The 20,357-nt window shown below is 44.0% G+C and overlaps 2 protein-coding genes and 1 long non-coding RNA gene across 6 annotated transcripts in view; 1 reads left to right on the top strand and 2 right to left on the bottom strand.

Moving 5' to 3' along the window:
- FIP1L1 (factor interacting with PAPOLA and CPSF1) overlaps positions 1-4,879 on the bottom strand; it is a 40,715-nt gene extending 35,836 nt beyond the window's left edge. Inside the window, exons 1-3 of one of the 3 annotated variants that reach the window (XM_021394441.1) lie at positions 4,584-4,879; positions 3,831-3,870; positions 1,498-1,555 (exon numbers count right to left, since the gene is read on the bottom strand). In XM_021394441.1, the coding sequence (XP_021250116.1) occupies positions 1,498-1,555; positions 3,831-3,870; positions 4,584-4,665 (180 nt within the window). In that variant the 5' untranslated portion in view covers positions 4,666-4,879. The remainder of the gene's footprint in view (positions 1-1,497; positions 1,556-3,830; positions 3,871-4,583) is intronic. The other 2 variants (XM_021394439.1, XM_021394440.1) reach the window with 2 other exon arrangements.
- On the bottom strand, positions 6,584-8,232 carry LOC110397732. The gene is made up of 2 exons (XR_002437945.1): positions 8,039-8,232; positions 6,584-7,953 (listed from the first exon to the last, which is right to left on the bottom strand). It is a non-coding gene; the product is annotated as an uncharacterized LOC110397732 (long non-coding RNA).
- The window catches only part of SCFD2 (sec1 family domain containing 2), a 187,824-nt gene continuing 175,771 nt past the window's right edge, over positions 8,305-20,357 (top strand). Inside the window, exons 1-2 of one of the 2 annotated variants that reach the window (XM_021394438.1) lie at positions 8,305-9,062; positions 14,292-14,460. In XM_021394438.1, coding sequence (XP_021250113.1) covers positions 8,321-9,062; positions 14,292-14,460 — 911 coding nt within the window. In that variant the 5' untranslated portion in view covers positions 8,305-8,320. The remainder of the gene's footprint in view (positions 9,063-14,291; positions 14,461-20,357) is intronic. The other variant, XM_021394437.1, reaches the window with a different exon arrangement.

Genomic DNA, 20,357 nt, shown 5'->3' on the forward strand with positions numbered 1-20,357 from the left:
TGGCAAAAAGTTCTTCTGTTTTGACCGCTATTCACTATCTGCTACATTCCCAAATTCGACTGCTTTCTAGACTCCAGACAAGCATTTAAATTACATTTTCATGGATCTTTCAACATAGCTGAGCAGCTTCTTCATAAGTAATAATTATCAGCCCAGAAACAATCATTTATTTGTAAGCTGTTTTTTGCCCATGAACATCACTTCTTTTCCTACACAGAATTTCAACAACCATTTATCAACCACTCAGTCCCCTGCAGAAGGTCCTATCTTGAATAACTCTGTAACTTACATAACTTAACCTCTTTTCCAGGTAATTTATAACCACATTGAACAGCACAGGCTATGTACCACACTCTAGAGAAATCACCAGTGGAGGCGATCTCCCGTCATCATCATGAAAATGGAACCTTTACATCTGCCCTCTGTTTTCTCTCTCCTACACATCAATTACCCATGCTGTACTTTTGCTTTCTAAATATCCTTTAATGAAGAACTTCTTCCAAACTTTTTGATAACCAGACTGTCCCACTCCATACACTTGCTGAATCCTTCAGCAAGACACTAACCATACTGAAACCAAGTTGGTTAGCCTGCCATTATCCAAGTGAGCCGAGCTCCAGTCCTTATCTAACTTGCCTGGTACATAAATTAGACAAAAATAAGCAGCTGCATGGAAGATAAGAAGTTGGAATGCAGTTCATTCTTGCTCTACAGTGTTAACATAATGTACTTCACAACTAAGAGTCAAACCAAGGCAGAAAAGCCCTCAATTGTTTTAATCAAAATAGATCTTCTGTAAATGACAGCTGATGACAGAAGACAGTCTTTCAATGCCCCACTGCCAAGCAAAACAAGTTCACCAATTACCATGTCTTCATAGAACAGCCTTAAGCCACTCCCATTCACAGTAAATTGAGACCTTTCATCAACATTGCAACTGTAAACCTCATTTCTTGGTCCTTTCCTTCATCATAGTAATGCCAAAACTGTAAGACAGACCAACATACTGAACATTCAAGATCGCTACCAAGTAAGTCTGCTCTGTTGCCTCTAAAATGCACACATCTTCCATCTTTTGATTCGTATTTTCACATAGTTCTACACATGCTTACTTTTTATCATGTTCAAAAAAGAAAAATTACCAGATGATTTTATTTTCCTTAAAAGGAAGGAAAATAGAGGGAGTTTCATTTTCAAAAGGATGTCTCTAGGAGAAAGTAGCTGTCTTGAACCACTAGCTTTCCTCTAGAAAAACATAAGCACTATTTATTTATTTTCTGTAAGTTAGTTTCAAAAGTGGACTGCAGCTAGTAATTGGGTTTCCTACTCTCAACAGTTTCTGCAGAGTTTCTGCAGAAAGCATCAAACACCTTCCATAAAAGTCAAAGGTGTACAATTATGCATTAGTTCATTTGATTTTAATTCCTAGCTGAATTACAATTAGTCAATAAATCAAAACAAATTAAAGCAGTATTCCAAAAGCACATTTAAAAGTACCGTTTTCACAACGCCATTTTCTGCAGCTTCCTCTTCATTTCCAGGTGCGGGTGGAGCACTTAAGCAAAAACAAATAGGGAAAAATGAAACTAGTTATTTAGGCACATATTATTCCACACATCAGCAAAAGATGAAAAACAGCAATGATACATCACTTCAGAGAGCAGGAAAAGTTTAACTTATCTTATACATGAATTTGAAAAAAAAAAAGTAATTTGAAAAAATAAATCTCAAAGAAATTAACTTTATTTTAGCAGAATAGTATCAAGCTATCAGTAACCATACTAACTGGATGTTTGTAGAACAGTTGGAAGTAGCAAGATATTCACTATACCTGGATCCTCTTTTGAAATCAAAGTAAAAAAAATCATAACATGTATAGAGAGAATAAGAGTTTTGCATTCTTTTTTCTTCCTGCAGATTGACCCTTTTCAAGATATTGTGGAAAAATGCATTTAAATAGCCATAGGTAAGGTACTACTGAATGAAAATTCCCACATCTGCACTGTGAAACCAACTAGAATGACTACAATTCAATAATTGAATATATTCTAGCCATAGAGTGAAAACTGTAAAAATTCTAAAGGTACTGATTCATCAAAAATGACCAGCACTTTCAAATCCATGCAAATGAGTTGTCTCACTACACTCTTATCTACTACTCTGTCTAATGCAGCAGCATTTTAATTTCAGTAGTTCCAATAACTGTTCAAATGCTGCATCACAGATAGGAGTGTAAGCAGGTAGCAATTTAAAAACAATATTCTTTCACTGAAAAGACATTTTTTGGATTCTGCAACGGTGTGAACAACTGTATGACTTCACAGAATAGAAACTGGAAGGCAGAGAACATTTTCAATCTCACCATCTGTTGGCAAAACACCCGCTAGTGAGTGTTGCACCAAAGCCCAACCCAGCACAGGTGTGGCCGCAGGACTCAAGCTCGACCATTTGATTTCATGACCCAGTAAAATGATATAACATCTACAGAATGTGAATAAAACCTCACTGGTAAGAATGCCAAAACTGAAAGGCGAGGGACCAAAACTTTAACAGGGAAACTGTTGCCATGCCTCCAGACACAACCCATAAGAAACATAAGCTACGATTTGTTCCTCTTTTCAGTCCCAAGCTATACACAGAGGCAGCTAACAGCTAAGACAAGACCCAACTGACCAGAATCTAGAATAAAACACCACTGAAGATCATTTTGTTTGCCATACAATCAATTTTCTTAACCAGTAGTCCTACTGACAAAAGGTGTCAGGTCAAGAAAAGGTAACCAAACACAAAGAAACAATTGGTATGGAATAGGTTCCAAATAGAAGCAGATAATTCTTTATTCTGGGATAGAGATGGTCCAGGGCAAACGTGGAAGTAAGCAAACAGACAACAACTCTATTTCTTATACAACAGTAATCAATGGGAATCAAACAACTACATCTACTAGCAGCTTCAAAATGGTATTGCACACAGTCTGCTAGTGGAAGGCATTACTGCTGTAAAGTAAGTGCCTGTCAAAACTTTCCATCAGTTCAAAAACAAGCAACTGAGCAAGCCTGCAGATACCAAGTCCACCAAGGATTACTAAACTCAACAACTCTCCATTGAGAAAAGTCTCTGCAGACTGCAGGAGGCATTTATAGAAAACAACAGTGCATGTGCTCTTGCACCACCTTTCCCTTTACCTAATTTTAACTTTACAATCAATAGTTTCCATAGTTTCTCAACTGTGAAATTGATAAATTCAGTGTAAAATACAAGCTCCACTTCAGTGGGTTCTTGCTACCAACTGCTCCCAACCTAGACAAGTTTTCGAAGGAACAACTCTGTGCTATCACTCAAGCAGTTCCTCATAAATCACGTGGGCCTCCAAATCTTTTTCTAGCTTTCTTTCAAAGACTTGCCTACCAATTGAAAAATGTGTTACAGAACCAGCACATCTAACTGGATGGTAATCTCACTGCTTCCTTACATTCCTTTTTGTCACTACACTGCAACCTTTTTGGAGGAGACTGGCTACATTTTATTCTGAATAATTTAGAAATGTGCAATGATTACAAAACCAAAAGACCTGCTGGTATTCTGCAAGGAGGTATGGAAATCCATTTAAGTAAAACTTTCATATTCAAATATCCCAGCTTCCCAGGTAAGACAATTTCCCAGAAAAGCCACGTCATTCTAGCAGGCAAATGCTGTCTACGTTCAGGGGATTTTCAAAGACACCAGTGTGAGTGTTCATGCATTTCAGAGCAGAAGCTGGAATGAAGAATATTGTGAATACAATTCACGTACAGCCACACTGCAGGACTCCCAGCAGCCTACACACTCACCTAGCTTTTTCTTCTTCTGGTCTCTCTGCTTCATTTTCATCTACAAGAAAAGAGACACAGAGCAGATATGAATAACCCCCCTGAATTACACCTGCTGCCAGAGAACTCTGCAGGTCGCCATCCCGCAACACAAAACCTTTTCATAACATTACGAAAGCAGCTGAGGAGAACTTCGAGCCCCACACTGCTCCATACTGACAGCTCTACCGCGGCATCAGGGTTTAGTTTTTGGGCTTTACGAGTGATTGAACACAAACAAAGTCTCTGAAGTTGCAAACAAAGTTACAGAGCAGAGTTCGGGCCTGCTCAGCACGTGACGCCGGGCCCTGCCGGGGCACCGGGCCGTGTGAGGGGAGGCCGGGCCCCAGGTGCGCGCGGGGCCAGGAAGCACGCGGCGAGGCCCAGCACGGCCCGGCCTGCGGGACACAGGGTCGGGCGTCCTCGGGGCCGGACGCCGCCGGGGGAGGCGGCCCGGGAGCCGCCACCACGTTGGCGAGGAGGGGGCTGCGCGGTCCGTGGCGGCGGAGGGCCGGCCCAGAGGAGGGGACTGAACGGCCGCGGGGGTGGCGGGCCGCGGGGACCCTTTAAACGGGCGTCGGGCAGGAGCGGGCCGCGCCCAGCGGCCTGGCGAGGTGAGGCGGAGCACGCCGCGGCCTACCCGTGCCCATACCCCTTGGGGCGGCGGGGCAGAGCCGGGCCGGCACCGGGCCGCGGGAAGAGGGGGCTGGGGACGGGGTTCTGGGGTGCGCGTACCGCCGTAGAGCCACTCCTCCTCCTCGTCCCCGGCCGCCCCGCCGAGGTCCGCCGACAGCCGCTCCACCTCGCCGGTAGACATGGCCGCCTCCCGCGGGACGCCAGCGCCCGGGCCGGGTTCCGCGGCCTCTCCCCCGCTCGGCGGCCCCACCTCTCCGGGCCTCCGCGGCTACTCCGGGCGGCAAGGGAGCAGCGCGAGCACCGCCGGGCCCTGCCCCGCCGACCCGCTCTCGGAGGAACCGCCGCCGCCTGCTCGCCGCTTCCCCTCCCCCGCCGAGTGAGTGACACGCACAGGAAGCGGGCCCGGCCCGGCCCCGCGGCGCCCTGGGCACGGGCATGCGGGGGGCGGCCCGGCGGCGCCCGGCCGCGCGGCGACGGGACGGAACGGGGCAGGCTCAGCGCCCAGCCCAGGCACCGCGGCCCAAGCCGGGCTCGCCCGGCCGCATCCCTTCAGCCCCCAACTCACCTGGGCTCTGCCGCCCCAAGAGCCGCCCTCCCTGCCCCAGGCTGCCCCTCGCTTCTCGGTGGCCGTCGTGCGCCTCTCCATCCCCAGCTGCCCGGCTGCCCCCTCGGCACGCAGCGTGCCATCTTCTTCAAGGACATACTCAGAAGAAGGACTCGGCCGAGCATCTATGCAAACCAGCATCCCGCTTCTACTGGCGGCTGACGGCAGCTGCCAGGGGGAGCGTAATCGCAGGATAAACGCAGCGCTGCCTGTGCTGTGCGCTGCCCCGGCGCTCGGCTCAGGGGCTCTCTCAGTTGGAGGCAGTGTTTTAGGCTTAGCAGCGGGAAGTAGCAAGTCATTTTTATTGATGTTCTCACTTCTCATCTGTGAACGCTGCTTAACGACAGCAAGATTTCTTATAAAATTTAAGTACCAACATCTGTGAAAACAAGTTTTGACCACTTGTGCGTACACACGGAGCATTCAGCACCTTGAGATGGCTGTGAAAACTTTTTTTTTTTTTTTTTTAAAGTTCCTTTTTCACAGCGGGACAGCCTGTGAAAAACAGAAGAGAGGGCTCAACTGTGTCATAAGTATTCCACATCTCAGGGTGGGGTGGCCCGTTCTTCAAATTGACTGCATTGAGACAACAGAGAAATGTTTGGAAGTTGTGTACAGATCATGCAATATATGGTGTAATTGGGTAGATTTTTATCACAAATTACTTGTTCCAAGTACAGATAGCAATGGAGTCCACAACGGTGTTTTTGGCAAAAAAAAAAAAAAAAAAATTCTAGACGCTTGTTTATCATAAAGTAAATTTGTCTTACAGTACCTTTTCCTGGACATCAGTATTATTCAGTGTTCATGCCTGTTTTGTTTACTTGGCCATTTAACACACTTCTGGTGTTGACTCTGTGTTAAAGGAAGCAGGTAGAACTCTTTGTATTTTTGTTCCTTTGATTATGCAGATTGAAAACACTTTTGTGGAAAACACCACATAGAAATCAGGAATAGGTGTGGAACATAAAATCTTTTTTTTTTTTTTTTTTTTTTAAAAAAAGGATACAGCTCCTCAACACAGTATTACTCATAGGAAGCCTTTAAATGGACATCACATGGAGCTGTTGGTCAAGCAAAAATCCATCTGAAAACTTATCCCAAGCAGCTTGACCAGTGGAAGCTGCACTACAAGACCAAGTCCTGACAACTGCTGCCAGCCCTCCTCCACTCCTAGGAATTTCTTTGGCTGCCTTTGGCTATGGTTGGTCAGAGGGGAATCTCTGCCCATTTCCTGCCTTGCTTTTAAGGAAAAAAGTGCTGTGCTGGATGTCTTTCTAACTTCTGCCCTATGAGGTAAAAGCTCCTGTCAGTCCCAGCCTCTGGAAGGAACCTTGCTGTTTCTCCTTACTGCTGCACAGAAGCAGCAGTTGGGGCCTAAACCAAGGCTTCTCCCAAGGACCGAAGTAGTTTGAGGAGAGAAGTAGGCCTCTTTGTGAGCTGCATAAACATCCAGAAACGTACCACAAACCCATAATAAGACTTGAAGATCACAGAAAGATGTTAAAACAGATTTATTTTTTTCTATTACAGTTGTAAATTTGAACATGTGATAAAATAAGCCATTAAACTACTTACATACATTTGTTTTGTAACTTAACCACTGTGCTTTATGCTTATTAATTTCATTTTGTCTTCTGGGTAGTAATCTTTCTGTTAACACTGGCACAAGCAGAAGTCATTGCAATCTATATAGTACTTTTAAAGTAAAACTATTTGTTTTCTTAAAAGAGCATCTGTTGTTTTGCAATATAACTGAAAAAAAAATAAGAAACAATATGATAACTCTTAAGAGCTGGACAAGCCGTAAATATTGAGCTTTTGTCTGTAGCACTCAGGCATGAAGTGAATGCTCAGAGATGCATAGTCTCCGAGGTCATACAGTCTGGGAGGAGGGTTAATTCTGCTTGTGTATAAACCCAGGGGTGCAGTGGTTAACCATCCCCAATCTCTTCTTAGCAATCGTTTTTTTTCCAATCAAAAGAGTCTAGAAAGCTATTAACTTATATAACATATTTTTAGCATAATAAAGTTGTGTGGCCTAACTGGGTTTGGAAGAGCCCTCAGGTAAGTCTGAGTTTGGAAAAAGAACAAATACATGAGGGTGGGAGTGTGCATGGAGCAGATGGGAAGGAGATAATTTCATTACTGGAAACCTAATGATTCTACCTGAGTTGTAATTCTCAGTGTTATGAAACCAGCTGATCCAGCTAGAGACCTAAGAAGACCAGTTAAGACAAGTGATATATTATTAGTTCATTCACTATCTTTCTGTTATTGCTGATAATCCCATGATGTCAGAAAAGTATCCTAATTCTGTACTAAGGAGATTGCCTAGGTGAAATACTACGTGGAATGCAGATTTTTGAGGGACATGTCCATTCTCCAGGGGGAAGGAACTGAAGCACAGATGCATATTTTTTGCATTTTTTCTTGTTACCTTTGTAATTGAGAATAAGAGCTTTTTAAAGAAAAAATAAAATTTGTCAAATGTTCCCAACTGTATGTAATCAAAGTTGGATATAATAAAAGTATTTCTTGTTGCTTGCCCATGAAATGCTGGGTGTGTTCATGTTAACATAAGAAACACAGAAGTCTAGGGCAAGGAAGGGTGACATAAGTGTCACATTCCCAACGGTGTACATTTAAAAAAAGACCTGCAGAACAGCTGTTCCCTGTATAAAAAATATCCCGATCCAGCACAGAAGCGCTAGGTACATACGCAGCACACTGAATTGCTTTAATATTTACCAGCAGCAAGACCGAGGCAGCTCCTGGCCTTGTCAGGAAAGCGCGTCAGGAAAAACGTGGGATGTCCCTCCTAATTCTGGCTGGACTACAGACTGCAGCATAGTTCATAAGAACCTGTAGACGACAGAAAGCGATCATGCCACATGTAGTGCTGTGAGAACACAGACGACTTCCACCCAGTCACCCACCAGAGCCTCACCCTGCCCCCGGCACAGCCTGGGAGCGAGCCCCAGCGGAGCACTCGCGCACGGTAACGCTTTGGGAAAACAAACGACGGCAGCAACGGTGCCTTAGAGCCATATAACCGGGCTGCCTCTCCTCACCGCAAGTCTCGCCCCGGCTCCGTCACGGTGCCGGCCACCCTGCCCCGCCTCGTCCCGCCCGCCGGCGGGCAGCCCATCGGCGCCCGGCACGTCACCTCACGGCGCCGGCGGCGCGCGGGGCACGTGGCGGTGTTGTGGCTGTCAGTGCCGCCGCCGTCATGGCGGCTGCCGGTGCGGTGCCGGCGTTGCCGCGGGTGTGCCGCCAGGCCTGGGAGCCTGTGCTCGCCCGGGCGCGCCGCGCCGTCGTTTTCTTGGACGCGGCGGCCGCCGAGGCGCTGCACTGGGCCGGCGGCGGCGCGGGCGAGCTGCTGGCGGCGGGGGCGCTGGCCGTTAGGCCGCTGCCCGCTGACGAGCTGCCGGCGGGGGCCGAGCGCGCCGTGTTCGTGCTGAGCGGGCCGCTGCGGGGCGGGGCGGCCGCCGCCGTGCGTGCCGTGTTGAGCGCGGGCGGCGTGCGGCACTGCGCGCTGCTGTGCGGCGAGGCGGAGGGCGGCGGGCCCGGCGAGCTGGAGGAAACGCTGCGGCTCTGGATGGGCGAGGGCGGCCGCGCCGAGGTGCTGCCGCGGGGCCCGTCGCTCTTCGCCCCCCTCTCGGCCGAGCTCGGCCTCCTACCCGCCCTGACCGGCCTCGTCCCGCCGCCCGCCTACCCCCGGCCCGGCGGCCCCGCGGAGCTGGGGCTGGGCGCGCTGCCCGACGCGCTGCGGGGCGCCGTGCGGGGCCTGGTGGCCGAGCTCGACGCTCTGTTCGGCGCCATGGGCCTGCGCGAGGAGTGCTTCGCGGTGGGGGCCCTCAGCAGGGTGCTGGCCGCCGAACTGGCCGGCTTCGCACCGGCCAGGAACAGAAGGAGGGCGGCTGCCAACAGGGCCTCCGTCGTCTTCGTGGACAGAACGCTGGACCTCGCCGGTAAGAAGGCAGCGCTGTCGTCCCACAGGCCCAGCTCACCCCGTGGAGAGGTTTTAAAGAGTTGCAGAGGGCCTTGTGGCACCTGTGGGATCGTGGCCTTGGTGGCTGCTCACAGCAGGTTGTGGAAAACAAGAGCAAAGCAGACAAGAGATACGCTCCTGTACATGCACTTAGCTATCCCTCATATCCCTTAAAGTGTTTATATATTTGTTTGTATATATATATACAAAATGCTTTGCATCACTCAGTGACACAATGGTACAAAAATGTTTTGCATCACTCAACATGGAGGTATAATGTAATGGCACATGGCTGGCATCTTTAATTTGGAGAATATTTCAGTTAGCGCAATACAGAATTCTTTATACAATGCTTTCTGAGAAGCAGATGAGCATAAGGATGAAATATACAGTGAATTTAATACTGCCACATAATGCAGAACTAATACAAAAGTTGAGGAGCATAGAGCGATATAAGCAGCTGCTGAGGAACTGTTGGAAGGAGAATGTCCGCCTAGTCCTGAAACCAAACTGTAAGCCTGGTGAATGAATTAGTCCTACATTCTGGTGAGATGTGATATCAAAAGGGCAGAAAAGGGAAGCGTGAGTTTCTGACAAGGTGCAGGGTCAGTGACCTGGAAGGAGCTTGTATCAGGCTCTCACATGAAATAACCATGTTTCAGAGGAAACAGTGAGTTTGGAGAATAATTGATGTAGAAGCAGCAGCATTCACTTGCAGCATTACGCTTCCAACGGACCTACTGATGCTACATTGTGTGGGGACTAGCCCCATTTGCATTGTCTGTTGTCAGTAATGCAGGTCATGATATTGGTGCCTGACCTTCAGCAAGCGCATGGCATTATGTTGCATCTGCAGCACACCTATTTTTGAGATGTCTTTTCTCCCATTTTATCTTTCTGTGTCTTTGTGCTGTGGTGGGTTCACAGCTATCAGCTGTGTGCTGAAGAGCAGCTGTGGCACGGGGTGGTTGATGCTTTGTACTGTTTGGGAAGTTTGCTGGGAAGACTGCTGGGCAGTAAACTTTTATAGAGTCTTGCAATGAAATTGTTACAAGTGTGTGGGTTTGGGGTCAGAAGCAGTGAAGCTGGGTGAGGATTTGTAGGAACAGGAAAAAAACCAAAGATGTGGAAATTGTGTGGAATGGGAATTGCCTGACAAAGGAGAATGTTGAGGAGAGGTTAAGAGAGATAACTGGTACTGGCTTAAATTTGGAAGTATAGTTTGGGATGTTGTATTTCAACAGGAATAGGTGTCTGGGAGAAACCATGAGGGCAGTGATGGGGCAGCTTTGGAGGCATCCACCTCTCGAAACAGAGATGAGGAATGGAAGTTTTAGGAATATGTTATTTCCAGCATCTGTAACTGAAACCAAGATCCTTTCATGTAGCCATTCTTCTGCTATCAGCAAAAGTCTTCAGAACTCACTGAACCCTTAGTATGCTTTGGACATGCCACCATAGTCTTACTATCCAAGCACAGTGCAAACTTGAGGGATAAACATCTAGTGAATCTAAGAGCAAATTATCACATGAGTTTAGTACCACGTGATGAGATTTGTTTCATTGGCTTGTTAGAGGCAGAACAGTAAAAAGACACGAAAACAGCACCATTGAAATTGTGAAATCAGTTGTCAAGAAGTGTGAAATGGCAGAATTAAGTTGTAACTGAAATCTTCATTCTGTTTAGTGTGTTCCGTCTTTTATATATTCCCCAGCCTGTGATTCCACTGCTGGGCCCTTGGGTGAATAAGTTTGTTGAATTTAAGCCTTACACATCGTGAAAACAAAAGCTTCCTATCTGCAAGTTTTCCACTTGGTATTGGCAGCTGGGCCACTGGGTTTCCAAAGCTGTGATACATATTGGTGGACGGCATAAAAACAAATAAATTTTGTTTGATTAACAAGTAGGTGTAGGTGGAAGTCATTGAGGCATACTTTCTAATTTGCAGCTTTTGTTTTTTGAAACAACTTTTTAAAATGCCTCTCAGAAGATTCTGAAAATGATTTGTGAACCTCTTACTTATGCCTGGATCTTATCCAACACGTGGGCTGCAGAGAGGATAAATGGTTATGTAGCCCTGAACTATGATCATGCTTTGACACTCAAATCTCTTCCACAAAAACCTGGAGGTGCATTAAGTGTAGGCGTTGGGCTACTCTGGTTGAGTCAGGCTTGGAGTCAGGTGATTTTGAAGTGCAAAGTCAGCTTAAGCAAATGATGGAGAAAAGAATATAGCAAAACACTGCTGTGCTTTGGAACTGGGACCTCGAATGTCCTGCTTCTTTCAAAGAAATAGGTGTTTTCTGATGTGTTAAACTCTGTTCTCACAGAGATGATGTGGTACCTGAGAAAGCTGCATCACAGAGGTTTCCCACAGAAGTCCTTCAGTGTAAGGTCTTCCTAGGGGTCATCTTTTTCAGAAAGCAAACTTTTTCAGTGTGCAGTGTTGAAACAGCATGAAAACTGAGATGGGTATGTTCTTGTGTCTTTCCTAAACCACCAGTCCTAAACTAGTATTCTATGCAGCAGTTAAATAGCAAGTGTTAAGATGGCTTTGTGGTAGGCACAAGGGCTGCCTTGCTTACTGTTCTGGTTCACACTGATGTGTATTTAAACTTTGATTGGAAGAAAAGCCTCTGGCTTCTAATGAGTCATAGAAATTAGCTGCATGAGTTGTTGACTAGTAGTAGTGAGCAGTGCATCTGTAGGAGATCTCATGTTTGGTGACTGACTTTGGTATTCCCATCACCCAAGTTGCTCCCATGACGTAAAGGAGCAGAAATTGCACCTTGAATCTGCTCTTCTTGTACCAGACAGTAAAGCCAGCAGGAGAACTGAAGAATCTGAGTACAAATGGTATATTATAGGGATGATAATTGGCCTAGGAAAATATTTTCTTGTGTGCATGTCATCTGTGCCTTTGGGGCTCAGTTGCTAAGTTTCTGGCTGCTGTTACCATTGGTCAGCTTTGACAATTCTGCTAACTGCAACCAGCTTCAAACATCACTTATTTGATTTCATTACTCTAATGAGAAGATGAATTGAAATTAGAAAAGCCTGATGTGCCAGATTTCCTGTACCCATAAGGCTTGGATATTAGCCTGCCATGAAGGTTCCCACATTGTGCTGCTCAGATAACTTCTCCATGCTGCTCCAACACACGCTTCATTTGCAGGCTCATGGCATTCAAGCTGTCAGCTGCCATGAACACACTGGTCCTGAGGAGCTGCGAGCACTCTGCTGACTGTCCTCCCAGGGAGGAGAGTGCATGGAAACCAGTTTCATACATGTGCTGAATACAGTGTGGTTTTTAGAAGTTCCAGGAGATGTTTTCTGCTTGATTTGATGAGGCAGAGCAAAAGCCATTAGCTCCTGCTGAGCAGAGGGAGCCTCCAGGAGCAATTTTGGGAAGGACAGAGTGGCACTCAGTGATCATGGAAGCAACTCAGACATACAGAGACTTCCCTGTGGCAAGGAGAAGTGAAGAATGTTAATAACTAATGTGGGTTTATTTGCATTCAAGGTATTGCTAGTCTAGCAGAACCTCACTTGTGCAGGGTACGTGTGAGGAGACCAGCCTTGCTTTCAGTGCATGGGGTGGAGGATTAGGAGATGCCATCTGCTCTCCAGGCTTGTAAAGTTGGAGCATTGATGTGTGCAGCGTGGCTGACCCTGTAAGGAGAACGCAGGAGTTTGGGAGAGCAGATGGCTCAGCAAAGACAATCCAGGTCATCTTGCCTGCAGTTCTGTGGTCAAAATCTGGCTGATGTTGGCAGAGAGGAAAGTTTCTGTCCTTTTGTAACTGTTCCCATCTCTGATGAAACGAAGTAGTTATCTCCATCCAGCTGAGCAGGCGGGTATCTGCATCTCAGCACCACCACATGCAGGAAACGTGTGCCTCCTGGGGCTCGAAGTGCTGCCAATGTACAGTTTGAATGTACCTTTCTCCTCTCTTTTCATCCTTGCTTTTTCTTTGACTGTGATTTAGAATACTTGATAACTGTGAGGTAATTTTACAGCATGGATACCTGACTCCTGCAGGCTTGCTAAAGATAGACTTCTGCTTCTTCAGGGCAGGTAGCAGTCTTACCTCAGCAATGTTCTTGATGCCAGTGCCTTGTTTGGGTTTACAGAGCACGTGAAGCTCCCTTGACCTGTTGAAATAGATGTACTCTGTCTCCGGAAATGACGAAGTGAGAATGGATAGGGTGCACACTCATTGTCGGACTTTTATGAAGTGGGACCATAGCCTAAATGACCTTTTTACTGCCTCTCAAGGGTGGGTTCAGAAGTCCCTCTTCCTACTTCTCTGGGTAAAGCCAGAAGAAAAGTACTGCCCTCAACTCTGCCGTCCAGCTCGGTGGAAGTAGGTGGGCCATAGCTAGCTAAACTTGCAGAGTACAAGTTCTTGGACTTGCTCCTGACTTAAAGGCAGTGAAGTTCCTGGTTCCCTTCTCTAGCTTCTTCATCTGTAGCATGCATTATGTTTTTCTGCTTGGACTTAGCAAGAGTTTAGAGTTGGTGAATAGAAGGAAGAACATATATATTCAGGAGAATTGAAGAAAAGGTGATAACTGGAACTGAGAGCATGCAACATATTCAGATTGACATTTTACACTATGTAACTTGGTCTGTTTTAACTGTTTCGTACTGGCTTCGCCTGTGCTGCCTTCAGTCCATACAGGAGAGAGAACCGCGTTGTCAATAATTGCTTTAATATTATATCAGCCTGTCTGGATAGCTTTGTATACAGCTTGCACACAACCCTTTTAAGCACAGTCATTTTAGTTAAGGTGGAAAAGTATAGTTTGTATGTATACTTGTGTATTTAAATGCTTTTTAAAAAATTACTTGCCATTTTAATAATCTTTGCAAATCTTGTTTAAAAACTTCCTTAAGAAAAGCAAAACATTTTGCATCCTTAAATGCAGAATCAGTGAATATCTAAAAGCTGTAAAGCTAAATTTAAATTATGCCTTTAAAATGAATCTTTCTGAAATGCTATCAATACTTCTAATTTCAGCCATTCCAGAAATTAATTGCAACAACATATCTTTGAAAAAGCTAAATGTTCTCTTACGACTACCAGTGTCCTTCTCCCCAAAACATGTGGTTATAATTTTGTTCTCAATTCCTTGTGTTGTGTTGTTGTTGTTGTTTTTTCTAGTTATGTACCTGACAGTTTGGGGGGCTTTTTTTTCCTCACAGGAGCGGTTGGTCATCATGGTGACAATCTTGCAGAGAAGATACTTTCTGTGCTTCCCAAGCTTCCTGGCCACAAGACAGATGTGATGGTTAATATGGTGGAACTTACTGCTCTGCAGACTCCAGATGAAGCTTGCAGTATTATAGCACCTGGCTGCTTAGCGCAACCAAAGTAAGCATGCTTTTTTCTTTCTTTCTTTCTGTTGCTTTTGTTTTAAGATGTTGAGTATGCCTTTTTTTTTTTTATGAAAAAAAAAAAGGAACAGAACAAGTCATTTTTTTTTCTTTAAACAAATGAAGAACAACTTTATAGCAGAAACCCACCTGGTCCTAATTCTGCAGGAATATAGTATGTTTCTATGCGTGCATTAAGTGAGTGGGTAAGATAAGACTCATGAACATGTGAGATTCTCAGGACGTTTTTAGACTTTGGTTGTTTAAATTGCTATGATTACTATAGTAGACTAAACTAGAAATTCTTCCCTGCGACCTTTATTTTTCTGCCTAAGTAACAGGCCATACAAACGGGTAGGTCTTAAGTGTGGCTGACTTCTCCCATAAGCATATTTATACACAAATTATATATATAATATTGAATACGTGAGCTGCCTGCTGAACTCTTGTTAGAGCACCTTTTAGCTTAAGGTTTTATTCCCATTTTCAAACAGTACCTGTGGAGAAAGGTAATTAAAAACAAATTGAGGTATACAGACAGTTCCATGAGGGTCCGTTTTTTACTTAAACAAGGGCAACCTAGAAGTAGTAGCTTTGAACAGCTGGACTTTACTATATGCCATTTGTAGCTAAGACTTTGTAAAGTACATTGGGTATGATGTTTCACTTTCTAACTTTATTTGTCCAAATTGAAACTCTCTTGCAGCTTCTGTTACTATGCATACACCAGAAAATACAGCAGGTGTTGCTTTCACTGAACAAGGAAAATATTGCTCAACAGTGCTCTAAAAATTCAATCTGTGCAAAGGAGATTAAAAGCTCTCTTGTTATACTGTTCCCACCATGCAGTAGAACAGTGATGGTTTTTTTTTTCCTCCAAAATGGACAATCAAATGTAGTTTCAGTTCTTCTGCTTTGTTTCCTTGTAGTTCTTCACACCTGTGCTGTATTCCCTCCTCTCCTTGCCCCTAAAAGATTTTGGAGAAGACTTTCCACTTTCTGACATATGGTATTTATTTTCTAATGGGCTCTGGATCCTTTGTCATCTTCTGTCCCCCATACACGTTGTAACTGGGTCCAGTTTCTAAGTTTCACGTTGCATAACTGTCTTTTTCCTCAGGAGCTGGAGAGGAAACATTTTCTCATAGAGGTGGATTCAGTTGTAAGTTTCTGCTGGGATGATTAATTGCAGTAAAATTTGTTCTGGTTTTCTTTTCATTGGCTGCTTTCCAGCTGATCTCTGAAGTAGAAGTTAGATGTCCTTAAGGTCTGTCTACACAGCAAAATAAAGAGGTCATTGTCCATGGCAGACATGCCATGATAGCTGTTATTTGTACTAACTTTGATTAGCTACCAGAAATAAAGATGATTTCTGGCAATGATGACTAGGAAAAAAAACAACAGATATTTATTGCTGTAGGATTGTTGACCTGCGCTATCACTCCATTATTCCTAACATTATCTACATTCAGCTAGTGCTAGGATGCCTTCTCCTGCAAAGTTATGACTTCAGTCTTCTCAGTAGTCACGTTGTTGGATCAGTCTGCAGATTTTTATTGTGTTCTAAGTTAGCTAATAGTCTGCATGCTGAGATTTATTTGCTTATTTGCAAGCTAGTGGATGATGCCTATGTTAACAGTACAGTTAGACTTATTTGGCAAAATCTGGTCTGAATACAGGTGGTTGAAGAAAAGTAGCTCAGCTACTACTCTGCAAGTGAAGCAAAATTGAATGGTACAAACTGATATCTGGTACCAAGGCAGTAGTGTCGTTGCTACACTAGTCTGTAACAGCATTGTCCTCTGCAAAGTCATACAGAATCTGTTACACTGGAAATATTTAAGAGCAGGCTAGACTAACAGTGATTTAAATAGCATTGATATTGCCTTGGAACAGAGTAAAAGGAGTAGATGCCCTTTCAAAATCTCTCCTGAGATTATTGTTTGCAACTGAAGTGTTGAATGCCTCGGAGTAGTCTCCAGAAGAGAATATAGCTCTGTACTCTTCAACTCTATCTTTCAGTTTTTCAAACTACGTAGTGATTAGGAGTAGTTTCCAATTCAAAACGGGCATTTCCAAGTAAGTTTAAGTTGGTTGCCAAAGAGTACTAGAAACAGCGTCTGAATGGATGGCTGAAGGATGTACCTTCCATTCTGTCTAACAAGGCTGTGTTCTAGTGATGGATTTTAAACTTCAGCATTAATCATCTTTTCTAGTGTTAAACTGATGAAGTTCTTCTGGAGCATGAGATTTAAAATTCCCACCAATAAGTTCCTCTCTCAATTCTATAAGAAATTCCATAGGATGTTCTCAGTTCTTTGTCAGCATGGTTATTGCCATTGGTAGCAGGCTGGCAAGTGTTTCTTGTAATTGAAAACTGAAGTCTTGATTTATATCTGCAGATAGCGCATGGCAAGGAGTGTTACTCTGGTTGTAAATTTTCTGTTTACTCTGGCGAGTGAAAGTGAGGGTGCCTTTCCTAGAAAAGAAAATGATAATGTAAGCTGCACCCAAGTGGAACGTGCCCAGGCCCTTTTATGTTAGATTTTGGGATCAGACTGGCCTCATGTTGTGGCATTTCACAGACTTGCATATTCAGAATGTTTTTTGAATGTTTTCATTATTTTCTTTCAAGTTAATATTTGAGCATGTTGTGGTAGGGAGAGGGGTCTGCTCCCTCTCCACAGCTTGCTATATTTAACTTTTCCTATTGGAATGCTGCTCCAGTGGAAACATCTGGGCTCAGTTACAAAGTTAGCAAACAGAATTAATGAATAATTTATGGCTGGTGTGGTGAAATAAAGCAGGATTCTTCTCTCAAATCTAAGAAAATAATGGGCTTCTTTAAAGATTTAGATGAAAATGTAAATTCCATATAGTGCTGAAGTTACTGTACTTTGAAGGTGTTCTCTTTGTGAGGAAGGGAATTTCTTTTTCTTTTTCTTTTTGAAGACCCGTTCTAGATTTCTTAATTTTATTAGTAACCTCAAAAATCTTGTGGAGAAATTGTTTGCATTACTGTAATTGCTGATACATTGCAGTTCCATTGTGAAAGTTACGCAGATTGAGAATTCTCAAAATACGTATTTTTTTCATCTCCATATACAGATGTATGTATATAAAGAATTGAATGATTTGTAGACTAAAGGCTCTCAATCTGGATCAGAACTGTTGGGTTCTGATTTAAAAGTTGTAGCTGCACTGTCCTTTCAATCATATTATATGGAAGGGAAGTAGGAATGGGTGTGAAATCTTAATGGCAGAGGTAGCTAAAAAATAATAAAAGAAAAAAACATATATATATAGATTGCAGCTCGTTTGTTGGTATTTGTATTTTGAGAATCCATAGTAGTTTTAGAGGACGTTTTTTCCCCAACACCTATAAGCAGCAGCTTATAGGTGAACTGTCAGCTTGGATGCAGGTCAGACTCTTCATGTTTACACACTGTTGCCATTTTCTAACAGGCCTGGCCACTTGTTCCTCATTCCAGCTATCTTGCATTTTTAAGATTTATATTTTTCCTTGGGAAAGCACCCTACTGTCAGTTAGTACTGCACTTAACTGTGGTGGAAGCCTGCATGGTGCCCTTTTCCACATCTCAGAAGCCTGGAGCCAGGTGTTTGGAGGCTCTGTGGCTCCCTGAAGCAGCAAGTAAAGGTTCAGACCTCTGTGTCCTGGCCACAGCTCTGTGGCATGCGAGAACAAGAAGTGAGGAGCTGCGTGGTACTGATGTGTGGGCAGCTGAAGGAACAAGTATGCATGCTGCTTTTTTAATCGGCTCTTTTATTACCCAGGAACACTTTTGATGTGCTCTCATATTCTGCTGAATAAACTGAGTATTGAATTTGATTATGCACGTTGCAAGGACTTGCTAAGTAGAGATTTCTTGTTTGTTTTTCTACTTTTGTTTCCTTTTCTCAACTCTTTGTAGTTTGTAATCTTCTCAGAATTTAGTGTGGTATTAAAATTTCAGAAAAAAGACCTTTTTTTTTTTTTCATTTAAAATTCGTATGTTATGCAATATCCAAAAAAACCATTGGGCTCTTAAAGCAAGCATTTTTCTGTAGAAATGTAAGACTGACTATAACATAACATGTTTCCATTGGGGCTCCTGCACCTGAAGCAATTCTATGAGCAGTGTAGTTGAGGTGCCTAGGCAGCAGGCTCCTACAAAGCAGTAGGAGCCACTAAGTCATCTGAATTTGCACTGGGGGGAAAATAACACGTGCAGAATGAGGTGATCTTGTGGATGAGTGTGGTTCAGGATACACTGGTATGCAGGCCAAATGTTTGAAACATGGCACATGCAAAACCTTTCTGTAGGTTTCTGAATGAGAGGTGTAAGCAGAGGTGTGCTGAGCAGGGAAGGAAGTTAGTTAAAAATTAGAACGTGGTAAAACTTCAGTGTCTCACGTGAATGGAAGTTGAAAAAGCATACTTGTGATCCTCCTCAGTTTTGAGGTATTCTGAGGTATTTTGGACCAAATAGTACTTTGATTAACAAATACTAAAGCTGTTACAGTGCCAGCAGAGAAGAAAGCCCCTCTCTAGCTTTGTCTTTACTCTTGTGCCTGATGGAGCAAAGCAGATCTCCATTTGTCCTTTCTTTGTCTGTACCATTCTTTCCTGCAGTGCACAGTTGTACTGGGGAGAGGAGGCTGTTCTGAGCTGCCTGTTCCCTTGCTCTCCTTTTCTCTGAGCAGGTGGAAAAGCAGTTCTAATGACCTCTGTAAAACATGCAGTATTCGTTGAATAATCATGTATGATGTGACTTTGACATAAAAGATTAACTGTGCTGGAATAGGAATGAAATGAGCAGTAAAAATTAAAACAGGAAAGGTGATAGTCCCCTTTTAAGCAGAGAGATAGGTTTTTCGTTTTTCTTTTTTTTAATGATTGATTCTATTATCTTATTCTTGTTGTTTTTTTTCTTGTGGCCAAGCATCTGAAGGATATCTAACAGAGTACAGTTTTTCTTAACACTGAATTAATTATACACTAAGCTTTTGGGCAGATAATTCTTAGACCTTTGTAGTATTTTGAATTTTAATTTCTAAGTATTTCTTTCTTTCATGGCGGCTGCAGATTTTAAGTTTAAAAAATGTTTTGCACGCAGAAGTTTTTAAAAGCTTGTAATAAGGTAATTTGGGACTGTGCTATTCTCAAATGAACTTAAAGTTTATGGCATAAATTAGAGTAGTTTTCCTTTCTGGAATGTTAATATTAAGGAGGCAGAGTTAACTCTACAATAAGAAGATCCAGATGAGGTGAGTATTGCGTGAATAAACCAAAACAGTGGATGGCAGAGCTGTGGTAAACTGCCTCCTGCTCTGCCTGGCAGGCTTGCAGGGCTCTGTGGTACAGTGCCCATAGAGCCAGTGTGGGATGCTGCCCAGTCCTGCTCTGGGGGGCTCCTGGCTCCTCTGCTGCTGTCTGTTTCCCCCTGCTGGGAGGCTGCCTGCCTCTGCTCCTGTTCCTGTGGAGCTGTGCTTGGTTCTAGTGGATGGATTTGATTTGGAGTCCAGCTTACTGAATAAAGCCCCAAACCAGCCAACCAGAAAACCCCACAGCGATCCACCTGTGTACAGACTTTTCCTGTCTATGTTTCTGACCAAGATGAGCAGCACTGTTATGGAGAAGAGGAGGTTTTAACTGTAGGAGTTAGGAAAAGTAGAGAATTGCCTCAAGCATAAAAGACTTTAAAACTTTCTTTTTTGGTCAGGACAGGAGAAATTACAGCCCAGCCGTGTGCTTCTGGAACTCCCGCTGCACCACTGAATCCCGTTTCCAGGGAGACAAACTGGCTTTACAGAGTTTTTCTGCTAATACCTTTTGCCTTTTCAGTAATCCAGCTGTGAGTTGGTTCTCTAAACAGTGGATTGGGAGTGCTCCAA

This window comes from Numida meleagris, chromosome 4 (genome assembly GCF_002078875.1).
Source record: "Numida meleagris isolate 19003 breed g44 Domestic line chromosome 4, NumMel1.0, whole genome shotgun sequence".
Taxonomy (NCBI): domain Eukaryota; kingdom Metazoa; phylum Chordata; class Aves; order Galliformes; family Numididae; genus Numida; species Numida meleagris.